The sequence below is a fragment of the Petaurus breviceps genome, unplaced genomic scaffold (assembly GCF_028583685.1).
Source record: "Petaurus breviceps papuanus isolate PSGF00001 unplaced genomic scaffold, PetGlider_PUasm1.0 227, whole genome shotgun sequence".
In the NCBI taxonomy this organism is placed as follows: Eukaryota; Metazoa; Chordata; class Mammalia; order Diprotodontia; family Petauridae; genus Petaurus; species Petaurus breviceps.
The window spans coordinates 11,511,607-11,528,123 of NW_027185896.1; the positions used below are offsets into that span (position 1 = coordinate 11,511,607).

The 16,517-nt window shown below is 44.9% G+C and overlaps 2 protein-coding genes across 2 annotated transcripts in view; one reads left to right on the forward strand and one right to left on the reverse strand.

Moving 5' to 3' along the window:
• P4HTM (prolyl 4-hydroxylase, transmembrane) overlaps positions 1 to 13,579 on the reverse strand; it is a 32,002-nt gene extending 18,423 nt beyond the window's left edge. The window contains exons 1-2 of the mRNA XM_069095769.1: positions 13,023 to 13,579; positions 12,037 to 12,118 (exon numbers count right to left, since the gene is read on the reverse strand). Of these exons, the coding sequence (XP_068951870.1) occupies positions 12,037 to 12,118; positions 13,023 to 13,433 (493 nt within the window). The 5' untranslated portion in view covers positions 13,434 to 13,579. The remainder of the gene's footprint in view (positions 1 to 12,036; positions 12,119 to 13,022) is intronic.
• Positions 1,159 to 7,694, forward strand: LOC138166951 (secreted frizzled-related protein 5-like). Its single transcript, XM_069095419.1, has 4 exons — positions 1,159 to 1,465; positions 3,648 to 3,817; positions 5,629 to 5,715; positions 6,342 to 7,694. The coding sequence occupies exons 1-4, from the start codon at positions 1,161 to 1,163 to the stop codon at positions 6,656 to 6,658; spliced, it is 879 nt and encodes a 292-aa protein (XP_068951520.1). The 5' UTR covers positions 1,159 to 1,160; the 3' UTR covers positions 6,659 to 7,694.
• Positions 13,580 to 16,517: the final 2,938 nt, after the last annotated feature.

The window sequence follows — 16,517 nt, forward strand, 5'->3', positions numbered from 1 at the left end:
GCCTGGACTTGTAGCCCCTAGGCTAGGTTCTATCCCATCTGACACTCTTCTGCTGTCCCTGAATAGACACTGCCATGACAGCATGAAGGAAGCTCTAGCCTTCTCTTAGACAAGTCCAATGTGGAGCAACTACAGACCCCACTTCACATGACATTCGTCGTTGTTCAGCCATGTCCAACTCTTGGCGACCCCATGTGGTGTTTTCTTTCTCCAGCTCATTTTACAGATGAGGAAACTGAGGCAAACAGCATCATGTGACTTGCCCAGGATCACACAGTGTCTGATGCCAGATTCTAAGTCAGGAAGATGGCGCTCTGTCCACTGTGCCACCTACCGGCCCTTTTAAGTTACATAAGACACTGCAACAAATATTTCTGGGTTGTGTAGACAACTTATCCAACTCCTTCAATATGTCCCCTCAAATCTGTCTCCCACTTACCCTATCTCTCCTCTAAGCAACCTACTCTTAATTACATCTCTCACTGATAACAGGAAAAAGTGACCGAATATAAAGGATAGAGAAATTGCATAGTGTTTGTACACAGCATAACTATGGCTATCATGCAGGGTCAAGAAGAAACGGACACAACCCAAAAGAACTGGGCACATTCTTTGTATAAACTACTTCCAAGCCTGTAAATCTCCAATCTAAATCTATACAGAAGGCCTGAAAGGTTTACTGGAGGCTAAAAGCTAGAAGCCTGCTTAACCAGTAGCAGGACTAAATCAGTAAAACCTAATTGACTTGGTCAAACACCTGACTGTTTTTCCACAAAAAAAGAAAGAAAAAAACAACTGTTAAAGAGCTTATTAACAGCTGCCTAATCCAGGGGCCTCCCTAAAGGGGGAGACTGAATAATGGCATCCAGTAGCGACCTAATCGAATGCAAACAAGTCAGATTTACAGACTACCGGGGTGGGAATAACGAAGGCCTGGGCAGCCCTCATTAACACACCTGCAGAGCTGAGCCCAGCCCCCCAACCAGAAAGCCAAAGACTCTAGGCAAACACCTCATTAGTGTTGTCTTTGTTAAAACAGTGGACTCATAATGAAGGGGCCGGCCAGTGAGCCCGGGAAGGGGACGATCTATAAAAGAGCCTTCCTAAGTCAACTCTGCTCCAAGAAGCCAAACATCTGCCTATCTGAGGCCAAGTTAAGGATGGTGGCCAGAGGCTCCGGAGAGCGGCTGCTAATTGCCCTGGTAGGTCTGTGTGGCTGCTGCTTTGCAAGGGCTGGGGCAGATTTCCCTAGGAGCTCCTCCCGATGCACGTACATTCCACAAAGCATGGCCCTGTGCTATGACATTGGCTACTCTGAAATGCGAATCCCCAACCTGCTGGAACATGAAACCATGGCTGAAGTGATCCAGCAGTCCTCCAGCTGGCTGCCACTGCTGGCCAGGGAGTGCCACCCGGATGCCCGAATCTTCCTCTGCTCACTCTTTGCACCGATCTGCCTGGACAGGTAAGTCTTTAGGCTCTCTCTTTCCCCACGGGGCCGCTGATGACCTGTGGCACTATGTCACCCAGGCCCTCTGGCTCGCTTTGGAGATGCCTCTCCATCAGCCGCTGGGTTGGTGTGTTTGAGGCTGCTATAAGAGCACAGATGGGCTCCCAGCAGAGAAGCCACCACTGTGGAGTGCCCTACTTTAGATGAGAAGCAATCACTGTAGGCAACAGACTGGTCCCAACTAAGGGGAAAGAACCCCCTCCTTCCCACTTCCGCAGGTTGGTTACATTCCACTAAGAAATGAGGAGCCACCTGACTGATTCAACAGCTGGGTTCTCATTTTGCTAGTCAAGTTTTCCCTCTTAGAGCAGGTCTCTTCCCGCCCTGCTGTTCATACTTTTTTTTTTGGAGGGGGAAGGTAAGGCAATTGGGGTTAAGTGACTTGACTAAGGTCACACAGCTAGTAAATGTATCATACTTCTCCTGTCTGAGGTCACATTTGAACTCAGGTCCTCCTGACTCCAGGGCCGGTGCTCAATTCACTGCACCACCTAGCTGCCCCCTTGCTATTCATTCTTAAGGTGTTCTGTTGCTATAAAGGGCACAGCACCATTGAGGACGACCTGTCAGTCACCAGAATTGAACAAGAGTCCAAGGTTTAATCTTCTCCCTTTCCATCTTCTGATGTAAACAGTTCACTTACATGGCAGCCTCCCTTTCAAGAAATAAAGGATCCACACTCCGAGGTGCTTCTTAAATTACCCTTATTTCCAGAAAGTGACATAAAAACATAATCTTCTGGTGTCAGCAAGACCATGCTACTTGACACTAGTAATGAGGAAGGGGCCAACAGGAGGCCCCCATTTTCCCAGAGCTGTGATTTAGGATAGAAAACTCTCATGGGTTCTGAAGGGAAACACCAAAGGGCATCTTGAGGGCTGATGACAAAGCAAGGGAAGCCCAGGCCACCTGGCCCTAAAGGGAGGGAAAAAGCAACCCCGCCGAAAAGTGTCTTCCCAATTGATGAACCTGGTATTAACTGTACTTTCATTCGGTTTGACAAAGATTTATTAAACCCAAGCTGCATGCACAACCCTGTGCTAGGCACTGGGGAGCCTTCGAAGTCTAGCAAGGATAATGTCCCCAGCCATGTGGAGCTTACAGTGTAGAGGATACTTCCTGGACACCGTATTTTGGGTCAAAGATTGAAGACCACAGTTCCCTCCTTACTTTTCTAGAAGATCTGGAGGTGAAAGGAAACACTCTCCTTGCTTCAGACATCCCTGACTTTCTCCACCCACAGAAGACCCTGTTTCAGTATTTTATACTCATGTAACACTACATGTCACAGTTTGGAAAGCCATTTGAAACCTGGGAAAAGGAAGCAACCATACCCAGCTTAGATGGGTAGGTGATTGAAACCTCGGATTTATGGGATGGGCATTTACTTCACCACCATGATTTGGGGAGGCCCTATCTGATTGGCTAACACTTCTGGAGTACCAAGGTGGCATGATGGATAGACAGCTGGGTGTGGAGTCAGAAAGAACTGAGTTCAAATGTGACCTCCGACAATGACAACTGTGTGACCTTAGGCAAGTCACTTAGCCTCAGAATGCCTAGGTTTCCTCAACTGTAAAATGGAGAGAATAGTAGCACTTACTTCCCAGGATTAGATGAGATGAAGTGTTTAGCACAGTGCTTTATACATAGTAGAAGCTTAATAAATATTCCTTCCTTTCACCCACTATGCTTGGGGCACTGTGCTAAGCAATGCTGTGATGGACAGTGGCATTTAAGACATTTTCTTGAACTCTTAAACTTCCACCAAGATAACATGGGGTATTAGAATGCTAAACCTAAAGTCAGAGGTGTGGCTTCAGGTCCCAGCTCTACCCCTGACTCGCTGTGGGGCCTTTGGGAAGTAATAACCTCTCTGAGCCCGATTCCTCTTCTGTCAATTGGAGAGGATGGTTCTTGTGAACAGGCCTGCTGTGAGGGCAGTGCTCTGAGAACCCAAAAGCCAGGCAGAAAGGTGAGCTGACATCTCACTGCCACAAAGATCTAGGACTTCAGCGATGATGCAGACAGAGAGGCCTCCTTGCCTCAGCTCGGCACTTCACGGAGCACCTCCTGGAAGACAAAGAACTTAAGTCCCTCCCATCTGCATCCGTGGTCCTCTGTCTCCCTCTCTTAGGATCATCTACCCCTGCCGGAGTCTCTGTGAAAGTGTCCGGGACAGCTGCGCCCCCATCATGGCTTGTTACGGGTACCCCTGGCCCCAGATCCTCCAGTGTGACAACTTTCCTGGGGACCACAGTCTGTGTGTCTCTGCAGTCACTGACGAGAGGAGTTCAAGCAGGAGAAGTGAGTTGGCTTCGTCTGGTACTACCGCTACCACTACCACTACCACTACCACTACCACTATCACTACTACTACTACTACCACTACCACTGCCACCACTACTACATAGAGAGCCAGTCATGTTCACAGAGGCTGAATGTTCTTCCCTCAGTGCTCAAATGCACATGGGAGTATCAAGGGCTGTTAAGCCCGTAGGCTTGTTTTGTAACTTATATGATCACACAGGGTGTCTAGGTGGCTCAGTGAATACAGCACTGACCCTGGAGTCAGGAGGACCTGAGTTCAAATCCAGACTCAGACACTTAACACTTACCAGTCGAGTGACCTTGGGCAAGTCACTTAACCCCAAATGCCCTGTCCTCCCCCCTCCAAAAAGCAAAACAACAACAAAAACTTTATATGATCACAGGATTTAGAGCTAGAATGGACCCCAACACTCATTTAGTCCATCCTACCCCCTTTTGAAAAAGAAACTTAAGTCTAAACAAGTTAAGGGACTTGCCTAAGGTCACACAGATAAGTAGATGAGCTGGGAACCTGACTCAGCTCCCTGGTTTTAGATCCAGGGCTCTTCAAAAAAAAAACAAACAAACCAAAAAACTCAATACTTTAAAACATATGTGTGTGTGTACGTATAGAGAATTTAATAAGAGAGTAACAAAATTATCCCATAAGCCATACACCTTTTGCATTTTTTCCTTTGGGGCACTAAAAAATGTTCTGACACTCTTTTCCCCTGGTGATTACTACTACCCCACTTCTACTCTCCCTTGTAACTAGTCAGTGCATTGGCCACATCATGAGACTGTTCACCAGCACCTCCAGTCCGATGCCTCTCTTCCCAGAGAAGGGAGCTATTTCTCAGCATCAGCTGTTCAAAGCACTCACAGGCGGCTGCTTCTGTTTGCCCTTGCATTATTTTGGCCACCAGGTCGACTGTTCTGCCTCTGCTCATTTCCCTGGCCAGTTCATGCCAAAGTTGCCATATTTCTTTGAATACATCATACTCATCATTCCTTACAACACAACCAAATGCCATTACATTCATATACCACAATTTGTTCAGTCATTCGCCAACTTACAGCCATCTATCTTGTTTCTAGTTCTTCCTACATCAGAATGTTCTGTAATAAACATTCCTTAAATAGGGGTCTTTTCCTTCTCTCCTTAATATCCTTGGGGTAGCTACCCAACATACAGCTCTAATGCTGGGCCAAAGGGTCTGAGCAGGGCAGTGACTTTTTGAGTATCCTTACAAGCTGTTTATCAGAAGGGCCCCTATCCTTTCATAGCCTCTCCATCAACTGTCATTTCCCTCTTTTGTCATATCTGACACTCTGATAGTGAAGTGAAACCTCAGAATTGTCTTAATTTTCATCTCTTGTGATTTGGAGCATTTTTTAGATGGCTATGGATGGCTTGCATTTCTTCATTTGATAACTGCTGATTCCTATGCTTTGACCACTGGCATAATGAGGAATCTAGAGCTAGGAGAAAGGAGAGTTAACTAGCTAAGTCAGAGATATTCTCCTAACATCTCAAAAAGAAACAAACAGAAGAAGGTTCAGTTTTTATCAAACTAAAAAAGGAACCAGCACCACTGCTCTGGCCCTTGAGTTCTGTACAAGGCAAGGAGACCCTAGAGCTTCTGGAAACCCCCTTCCACAGCCCTGGAGGGTGTAGGAGTTAAGATGGCTAAGCTGCCAGGCACAGAGAGAACTCTGGCTCCCAAGTTCACCAGTTTGGCACACAGTTCCCTTACTGTTGAGAACAATGACTTACAGTCGGTGGCATTCTCCCCTTCCCCCACCAGTTCCTCGAGCCAGCTGCCGGGACTGTGAGTTGGAGGATGCAAGCTCTCCAAAGGAGGTTCTGGATACCTTCTGTACCAATGATTTTGGTGAGTACAACTGTCTATGGCATTCCCTAGTACCCTCAGCTCCCATGACCTTCACTCTGTCCAACAAACAAAAGGTTAACATATGCCTTCTGTATCCCCTGTGCTAAGTACCCTCTTCCCCCCTGCCAATCCTCCACCAAGGATCCATCCACTGTACTTGGGGGGAGGGTCCTCTGGTTCTTTTGCTATTTGGCAGGTGCTATGGCCCTTTGCCATATGACCTGCTCCTTTCTTCTTCCAGGTATGTCAGTCCTTGATAAGATCTTTCACACTAGTTCTCAGAAACAAGCCATCACTGATAACACGCTGCAGCTTCCTTATACCTAGCTCATGTTTTAAGTTAGAGGAGGAGGGAGAAGGAGACTTTGGGGTCAGCTATTCTAGTCCTTTCTCAGCTTTCAGTCTGACCACTAAGATATTTCCATTTGAAAGATAACTGGCTGAGAGAGAAGTCCAGGGAATTTGAGGAGAGTGGAAGGGCACATAGAAGTAGGTAACAGGGAACATGGTAGCAGAGCCCAAGGACCTGAAAGTTCCAGGAGGCAGAGACTCCAAGGCCACATGTCTGGTGGCCCAGGAGATCAAGGTATAGTGAGTGCAACTCTGTTCTGTTTTACCTATTCTAGCTGTGAAGATCCACATATCCCGGAGGAACCAGACCTCGTCCAGCATCTCTGACTACGATATGGATTCCCGGCTGGAGGTGCTGAAGAGAGGGCCCCTACTACCAACAGAGGTCTACCCCAGACTGAAGCAGTGGCTGGAGTGGGATGCTACCTGTGTGCACAACCTCATGAGGGGCACTCACACAGGGGCCTACATCATCAGTGGGGAGGTCCAGGGCAATCGCCTGGTGGTTAACAAGGCTTATGCCTGGAACAAGAGAAACAGGAACCTGCATCTTGCAGTCAGAAAGTGGAAGCACCACCGATGTAGAGAGTAAGGCAAGAGAAAGGTGTGAAGTCAGATGCCTCCCTCATCCTGGGGCCATGTCATACCTTTGCAACCTAAGGACTCCGACTGGAAAGCCAAAACTCTGGCAGGGAGGTTATCTGATGTAGATCCCTAGTAATTGATTATCCAAGAAAAAAATGACTTGTTGATCCAGCCCTTGTCCATAAGGTACACTGGAATATGTGATGCAATCCTCATCCTGTCCTGCTGCACTCAGACTCTGCATTTCAAACCCATGCAGGTATGATGGAGAACAGACTCTACCCAGACAGAAACATAGAGAAGTGCATTAAGTGACTGGTTAAATAAGACAAAGCTGGCTGATCCTCCAACTGACACAAGACAAAGATGAGGCAGAAGGAAACAGTAAAAGCTTGATGAGTGTGATCCCTTAGCACTAGGTACGATGCTAAAGGGGACCCCAGGAAGGGGCCAGCTTCCTAGCAATGAAATAGATAACTTCCCTGCCTCCCAGATATCTGCTCCCAGAATCCTTTGTGGGCCCTTACCTTCAAGAACCTATCCACATCCCCATTGCTTCATTGGCAGAGCAGGACGGCTCTGAAAGTAGGGAGAAGTGCCCACTCTGGCCCTGACACCCTGCTGTCTGCTGGCTGTGTGTTTTCTTGAAATCTGAGAGCTTTATGAAAAGATCTCCATGTCTGTCCTACTCAGTGCTCTGCAGTCTGAACATATTACTAACACTTCAGAAAGGGCCCCAGAGATTTACTTAGTAGATCTTTCTGAAGCCAAAATCAATACACCTGGCTCATCAAATCAGGATATATTCTTCTTGAACTTTACTGAGCCTAAGGCTCTTATTGGAAACATTTTTAAAAAGACCTCTGGGACAGTCAATGAGACTACCATGTACACATCTAGGGTAAGCCGCTTAAAACCTAAACTAATATTCACACTTAAAATCTAAGCCCACTACTGTTAGGTCTCTAGGATTTATTATGAATACGTTCTTCTCATGATATATGTCAAACTGTCTTTTTTTAAACTGGAGAGAGACAGAGGAGGAGAGATTTGGCAATCCTGTAATAAACCAAACATGATTTTTAAAATAAATATTTGTTGTACATCAGTGATAATTTTACATGACCCAATGAGAAAGACATTCAACATGCTCCAACAGAAAATTTGGTCAAAGGCCCTTGGTGTTCAAAGGATAATGGAACAGGAAAGGCATGTAAAGAGTGTGACAAACTCCTCATAAGAAACCCAGCCAGAGTACATGAGATGGCATGTGGGCACCAGAGCATCAGATTGATAGATATTAAGCTGCTGCTCAGAAAAAGAGGCCTATACCTTTCAAACAGAATTTTAGAGGGCCAAGCAGGATTACCTTTGCTTCTGAAATGTTTAAAGGGGAAAAAAACCAACTCTTTAACACCAGGAAAATGTAAATATTAATCCACTGAATATTTATTGAGTGCCTATCAGTCCCATGTGACCTATAAATCAAAGATACAGTCCTTGCTCATAAGGAACTGATCAACTCAAGCAGGAAGAGGGAAGATTTGGACAGCTACACTGGGGTGCAGGCTTTGATAATAGTGTGAGATGGAAAAGGAGGACCTTGGAGCTAAAACAGAATAATGTTCTTGCAAAGGTGAGAGTTCTTAGATTATATAAACTCCTCAGGGAAGCAGTAGCAGAACTGGGGCATAGTGGAAAGGGTTAGACTTGGAGTCAATATGTCCCAGGTTTAAGTCCCAGTTTGAGCCACTTAGTAGCTATATGACTTGGGACAAATTATTTTACTGCTCTGACTCAGTTTCTTTTTTTGTAAAATAAGGACAATACTACTTACCCTACTGATATCCATGAGGTTGCTGTGTAGGTCAAATGAGATAGTGTATGCAAAGCACATATGAACCCTGAAGTGCCATATATACTTTGACTTTCATATCATTCTTTGGAAATAGGAGCAGTGAGGCCCTGGGTACGTTCCAAGATGACCTAATCAGCCGTCTTGTCTCTTCTCTTTGGGATTTTTCACATTTGAGATATTACCGTAGCTTTCTGATTCACTGGACAAGTACTCACTGTTTCCATTTTTATTTAAGCATCAGCATTACTTGAAAAAAGAGCCTAGAAGCCTAGCATTCTGGCAGATTTTGGTGCTGAGAGTAGCAGAGAAGGAAAAACTAAGAGCCACACTACACGGCTGCCATCAAGGGGGCCCTGAATATTTGGCTTTAACTCATCCTTTCCTCCTATCTCTTTTTACTGCTTATAATTTACCCATTATCAGCCCAAAAAGCCAATAAAGAATGGGACCAGGTGCTTCCTGATACTAGGTTCCAGGTTATTAGGAGTTTCCACAAAAACATCATTTAGCATTCACACTTTTAGCTGTGGTCAAGAAATCACCACTTAGTGCAGAACCAGGAGAACACTGTACACAGAAACAGCACCACTGTGAGAATCAACTTTGACAGACTTAGCTCTTCTCAACAATACACTTGATTGTACTGATCTCAGACAACTGTGAAAGACTTGTGATGGAAAAATGGTATCCACATCCAAAGAAAGAACTGTGGAGTCTGAATGCAGATCAAAGCATGCTATTTACTCTCTCTCTTTTTGCTTCCTGTCTCTTGTGATTTTTCCCTTTTGTTCTTATTCTTCTTTCACAACATGACTAATGTGGAAATATATTTAATATGATTGTACATGTATTTCCTACATCAGACTGCATGCCATCTTGGAGAAGGGGGAGGAAAATCTGGAACTCAAAATCCTATAAAAGTGAATATTGAAAACTAAAACTGAAAAAAAAAAAACCCTAATCACCACTTAGACCTTTAAGGTCTGAAGAAGCCCCATATTTATTTTCCTGTTCCCATGCTTATTCTCCATTCCATAGGTCCCAATGGGCTAGAAGCCAGGGTACACCACAGCTAGATTTCTAGATCAATTACCTTAATTAATAGGAGATGTTCCGGTAGGTCATAACTAAAGATAAGAGTATTAAGTCAAAAGATTTTCAACATGACTGACCCAGAGAGATCACAGGCATGGGTGTTCTCAGTTACTTGGCCTGAATATGGTACTTGTGCTTGTTCATTGAGAATGAATGGTTATACTCTTTCACAAGACCTTCTACATTTCCATAGGCTTTTCTCCCCCCCTACATCTTAGCTAAAGCCTCATGGGACTCAATCCACAACAGCATGACTAAAACATTATTAAAAAACGTTACAACCAAAATATTAATGCTATTTCTTAAAACAGTTTCATTTGACACATGGGTCCAAGTATATCCCCCAAATCACAAACCTCTGATCCAGTGGTGGAAGGGATGTGCTCAGACCCATGGACTCCTGACAGTTGCAGATCTCAGCCATGGTCCTGAAGTCCCTGGATGTAAAAGGCCAAGACTCTCTTGGTCACTGCTATCAGTTTGCCCATAAACCCTAGCTATAGGAACGATGATCCTGAGGTTCTCAGGCACAAACTAAATGAACCTTCCCTCTCACCCTCAGGCCTGATAAGTGTCTGGACCAAGACAGCTAGGGTTTGAGTTCCTACTGAGGTCAGGATAGGGAGAAGGTGGGGTCAGACATCCATTTAGCTATTTCTGATAAAAATCAAATCTGTATAATGCTGAGGGTTTTTCACAAATTCCTATAATGTTAATGGAATTTAAGATCTTGCCCTGCCCCCTCTCCCCATTAACAGGCCTCAGGTGGAGCCCATTAAGGGAAGCTTGCTTGGGGGAGGCTTGCTTGTAGGAAGGCTTTCACTACTTTTGTTAATTTCTAATTAGTCACTAAGTCCTGAGGGTTGTGATGCCCTTTGGCTCTAAAAAGAGTATTTCTACTCTGAGGTTAGCATTTTGCTTTGGGGCTCATGCACTGGAAGAGTGTTCTTGTGATTTGACCAGATAAGACTCTGGGTAGGCATTAAAGAGCCCCCCAGCTTTGAAAAACTCAGATATTGGTGTTCCTCTCTCTCATAACTATATATGTATTGCCTTGGTCAGACAGCTGGATCTATATTGGTCTGTGCTAACTTCTCAGACAGAAGCCCTGTCTGTCGGTCTTTTTCTCTGCTTAAATTTTCTCTATTTTCTTTCTTTGGACTTTCTCTGAAGTCTAGAGTGCTGATTTTTCCCCTGAACTAATGAATGTAATTTTAAAAGATTGTTGACCCCCCCCCCCCCCCAAAGCCATCTTTCCTAGTTAAAGCACATCTAAAAACCTGTGCTAGCAACCATCCTGGGTGTGCCAGTGAGGTTTTTGCTACAGTTGCTCATCAACCTTTCTATAATAACATTCTATTCTAACTCTAATTGAGGTCTAATCCTCAAGTATTTGTAGTGCAATGCACCAGAACTACTAGAAAAGATATTTTAAAAGCAGTGTCCCTTGAGAAATTTCCCAGGAGCACTGGAAATTAAATGAGACTGAGACGACCAGCTTCAGTTCTTAAATGGAATTATCCAGCAGTAACAGTCATTTAGGAGGATTCTGGGATGATAAGCTAATGCTCTGGTCCTGGAGTTACTTTATCACTTTACTAGCCTGGTTCCTGTCAGGCACAGGCTGTCCAATAGCTACTATCAGTGCACTGGTGTAACATCATCCATGAAGATAGAGGAAATAAAAGAGACCATGATTAAGCTAAAAGGGCAGGTCCAATTCCAGGTTATCCATTAACTCTCTGATTTTGAAAGTCCACAAAAATCACATTTTTTCATTTGATACTTAAGTAGTAGAATGAGCAACTGGGGTTTTTTGGTTGTTTTTTTTGGGGGGGATTGTTTTAATGAAGAGTTTTCATTTTAGCTAAGAGCTAAAATGATTCAAGGGTAACTTTGTATAAAGCAATAAGACTAGAGATGCAAGCTCTTGCTGCAGTTTAAAAGAGAATTCACTCAAACAGCTGGAGGAGGAAGTCCATGAACACTTTCTGCTTCTAAACAGCTTTCATCTCCTTAGCATAAGAAATTTACTTCTGTGATTTTTGTCTGTATGTGTGTGAGGGAGGGAAGGAGGGAAAATGAAGTCAAGTTGAGACTAGTTGTTATAAACATGAATTTTCAGAACTTCTAGACTAAAATTTACTTTAAAGGCAGTTTCACAAATATAAACTGTGGCAGGTTTACATATATATGTATATATGTGTGTGTATGTATATGTATGTATGTCTGTGTATATATACACACATATACATATATATATATATATATATTTTGGCCAGGAGATAGATAACGAGTGTTTATTTGTTGAAAAAAAATTTTTTAAGGTTTTTTTTTTTCTTTTTTGACACATGATATTGAACAGCCACCTATTATAGAAACAAGCTCAGTGGGTCTATTTCTATAGGGAGCTTTGTTTGATGTGTTCTTACCAAAGAGAAGAGGCTTCAAGCTGAGGGTCTTCACATCATGTATTTTGTTGGGGATAAGCTCCACCTTTTGCTTGTAGCCAACCTGGAGAACAGTTGCACACTGAGATCAAATGAATATCCTAGCAACATCCTTGCTACCTCCTAGGTTTCAAAGCCCCCCCCCCCCCCCCCACAATGCTTTGTGCACATATTGGACTCTGAAAGGTTGGTAAAGTACTTTATTTATGTTAAACATTTAACAAATGCTTATTGAACTTAATTGAAAGTCACAAAATAGGGCTCACTTACCATCAGTTAAAAAGGCTATGAGAGACGGTTTAAAATTCTACTGCAGAAATAGTCTTGGAAATAATCTTACTTCTCTAGGGGCAGATGGGATTGAGACACCATGGGAACTAACCCATCTCACTGACAAGGTAATTGCTCTTCTTAGGGACACTGACCTCCCTTGGAAAGGGTGAGGGAAGCACAAGCTTTGAAAAAGCAGAGAATCAGGACACTACCACTCAAATGACTACTAATGGCTCCATAGTCTTCAGTGTCATGTTAGATACTATCTCTACTTCCTCTACACATGCATATATGTATATGTATCTATGTAATATATGTTAAAGTACCTAGTATGTATGTGGTATATATATGAGTGTGTGCATGTAGGTATACACACACACACACACAAAATCTTTCAGGCCTGATACAGTTGTGACACCGAAGCTGCTGAATGGGAAGGTAAGGGGTCTCTAGATGTCATCTGCCTTCCCCTCCCCAATCTAAGACCCACACCTAGGGGAGACCAAGTGTAAGCAGAGCGAAGTGAAAAGCACCAATCTCTGAATATGGAGTCAGAGGGACCCGAGTTTAAATTTTGGCTGTGACCTTGAGCAGTCCGCTCCCCTCTTTCGGTCTCAGTTTCTCCGTATGTAAAACGAGGGTACCGCGGTCTTTGCATCTCTGTCCCTGCTAAGTGCCCAGATGGGTCTGCTCACCTTGATGCCCTCCAGACGGATGAGCGGCGCCCCGAGGAGCGCCGAGGCTGGAGGGACGGCCGGGGCTCGCGCGGCTGGGGCGGCTGCGGGGGCGGCGGCCGCGGGGCCCGGCTCGGGGGACGCCCCTTGGCCGGCCCCCGGCCCCGGCCCCGACCCGGACGAGTCGCCGTTGCTGTAGTGCACGAAGAAGAGCAGAGCCAGCACGTTGCCCAGGTAGAGGTGAACGAAGACCATCAGCACCAGGAAGTAGGAGCGCGAGCAGATGCCGCGGGGCTTGCCCCCGGCCAGGCCCGGCGGGGCCAGTGGGGCCTTGGTCGTGACCTCTCCGTCTGTCCGTGGGCCCAGCAGCGCCCAGGGGGGTTCCGCGGCCTCCTCGGCCTCCGGCCGCGGAGCTGCCGCCGCCGCCGCCATCGCGCCAACTCCAGCCCGGACCCGGTGAGGATGCGCGGCGAAGGGAGGGTCTGGCCGCTAGCCGGCGGAGGCCGGCGGGGGCGCCCGGGGGCACTAAGCCCCGGCCCCGGTCGCCCCTAGTAACCTACTTGAGCAGAGAAGCGGAAGTGGCGCTGAGCTGGCCGAGGCGCCCGGCTCCCCTCCCTTTCCCTCTCCCCCGCTCCCCCCTCCCGGTGGTTGCTAAGAGACCGGACAAGATTGAGGATGCTGCATCGGCCTCCTCCGCCCCATTGGTTACTAGGAGATAGGGCAACTCCGGATAATGCTACAGCGGACTCTCCCCTCCCTTTGCCCTTTGCTACACCTTCGCAATAGTTGCTAGGAAACGGATTGGGGCGGAGGATGCGCCTCCAGAGGCGCCCTGGGGGAAGGCTGTGGGACTGGCTTGTTTTTCTATTTGTATCCTGAGTGCTTAATACATAGTACGGAATAGGGATGGAGTTATGACTTCATTGGCTTAGGGAACAAATAATAAGGAACGAGATATATTTACAAAGTGCCTAGAACCGTGTGGGCACTTAATAAATGCTTTTTCTCTCCGCTAACTTTACCTTTTCTCCTGGCTGAGAAAATTCCCTCCACTAATGCTGGTCAGCATATTCTCCAGAATCTACAGTCTTAAAAGAGTCGCGAACAATTTCCTGGCTTTGGGGAAGGTTCTACGTATTACATTTCATTGTAAGCGCTTAAAACTTTTTCATTCCTTTTTTTTTTTTTTTTTGCTTTTTGGAGGGCAATTGGGATTAAGTGACTTGCCCAAAGTCACGCGGCTAGTTTTTGTATTAAGTGTCTGAGGCCGCATTTGAACTCAGGTCCTCTCCACTCCGGGGCCACCTAGCCTCTCCTGTATACTTTTTCATTCTTTCCTAGTCTTTCATATGCAGCTGGAGTGGACTCCCTTTGCTGATGGCCTGTCTTCCTTTCTTTTTCAACACCCAGTTCAGGTGCTTTTTTCGAAGCCTCCCCAGATTTCCTCACTTCTCCAGGCATGGTGGCCAGTCCTCTCCTTTGTATTTAATCCATGCTCCCCAATAGCTTAGTCATTTTTGTATCTGTCCTATCACCTCCATAGACTATGTTTATCTTTCCATAGCTGGCACTGCATACTGCTCCTAGGTCACAACAAATTTTTATTCCTGTTTAAATTGAATTGTACTCTCTGAAACATCCTTTACCCTACTGTTTCAGCTGCAAGGCTTTGGGGAATCCCACAAAGCATTCCATATTTTTTGTAGAACTCTATCCACCATTAGTAGACTATAAGCTCCCTTAAATATAGCTCCTCCACTGTTAAACATAATGCTCTGTAAATAGTAAGCACAGAATAAATATTTAATGAAATGAAGAGTGGGAAAAGTGACTAAACTGCAACATGAATCTGCTATCAAAGGATGGAGTGGCCTTCAAAAGAGGAGTTTCAGAGTCATCATGGAGGAAGGAATGCTGTTTCTATGCTTTTTGTTCCTTGACCCACTCATTCAGTTTACAAATAATTTTTAATCTATGCTCCAACAGCCCTTCGTTAAATGTAATTTTTATTATGATCTGAAAGGGGTGCATTTGCTACTTCTGCTTTTCTGCATCTGGTCATGAGGTTTTTATGCCCTGATACATGGTTAATTTTTGTGAAGCTGCCCCATACAATTGAGAAAAAGGTATATTCCTTTCTATTCCCATTCAGTTTTCTCCAGAGGGGTATCATATCCAACTTTTATATGATTTTATTCATCTCCTTGACTTTTCTTATTTATTTTATGGTTAAAGTTTATCTAGCTCTGAAAGGGGAAAAGTTGAGATTCAACACTGGTATAGTTTTACTATTTCCTGGTGTAAGGAATGTATTTAAGTGGTAACGAAGACCTTGTTCTTCTGTGGCTTCAATCATGACTCTTCATAACCCCATTTGGCATTTTCTTGGCAAAGATGCTGGAGTGGTTTGCCATTTCCTTTTCCAGATCATTTTTTTCTTTTTACTTTTCCAGCTCATTTTACAGATAAGAAACAGAGGCAAGCGGTATAAGTGACTTGCCCAGGGTCATGAAGTGCCTGAAGCTGGATTTTAACTCATCTTCCTGACTTCAGATTCAGCGCTCTAGCTACTGTGCTACCTGGCTGCACCAAGTGAAGACCTAAGAATATGCCAATTGCTCCTATTTTATGTGTCCAGGGCATGAAAAGAAAATGCACAACCTGCATTGAAGTGAACAGGAATGGGGTATCTTGAAATGCCAGACTTCTGAAAATGTAAAAAAAAAAAAGCTAAGACTTGTTAAAAATTGATTAGGAGTTTCAGAAGGGAAATGAAAAGGAAATGGTAGGGGGAACAGATTTTCCACCTTAGCTAAAATGCAATGATTAAGATGGAGGGAGGTGTGAATTTACTAGCCAAAGGGTGGAAGTAACAGTTGATAGTTGAAAGGTACACCCACTCTCTAAAATCCTGAAATGAGGGAGGGTTATGGGGATACTAGGAAAAAGGACTGGTGCCCACAGCCATGGAGCTGAGGTGGAGGTCAGAGGTTAGGAGAGACACAAAGGTAAGTAAATATAGAGTGATTGAGTTCAGGGCCTGAGCTGAACAAGTGGCGCCAAGTTGGTAGTGTTATCACAAGACAGTAAAGACTGAGGCCCAGCTAGTGCAGTGGGAGAGGGAAACATGGGTTCTAATATGCCTGGGGCAAGGGCAGGGCAACTCTGGCTAGAGAGATGGTGGCTTTGGTCCTGGCACTTACTGGTATGCATTGCATTTCATAAAGGTGTTACCCATCAAAATGGCTAGATGACAAAAGGCTTGGGACAACACTTGGCATTCAGATTTCTGAAAAGCATGCTGTTCCAATTTTAACACATACAAGACCTTTCTTATACATAGATCTGGTGGTTGGTTATGAAGCTGTTCAAAAATCTTTGCCTAAGATGTAAAGTTTAGATTATTTCAATGGGCATCAAGTCCCTCCATTATATAGCATTACCCAATTTTTTCAGGATTATCTCAGATGATATGTCACTCCCTCCTGTACACAATAGTCAAAACTACTGTCTGGC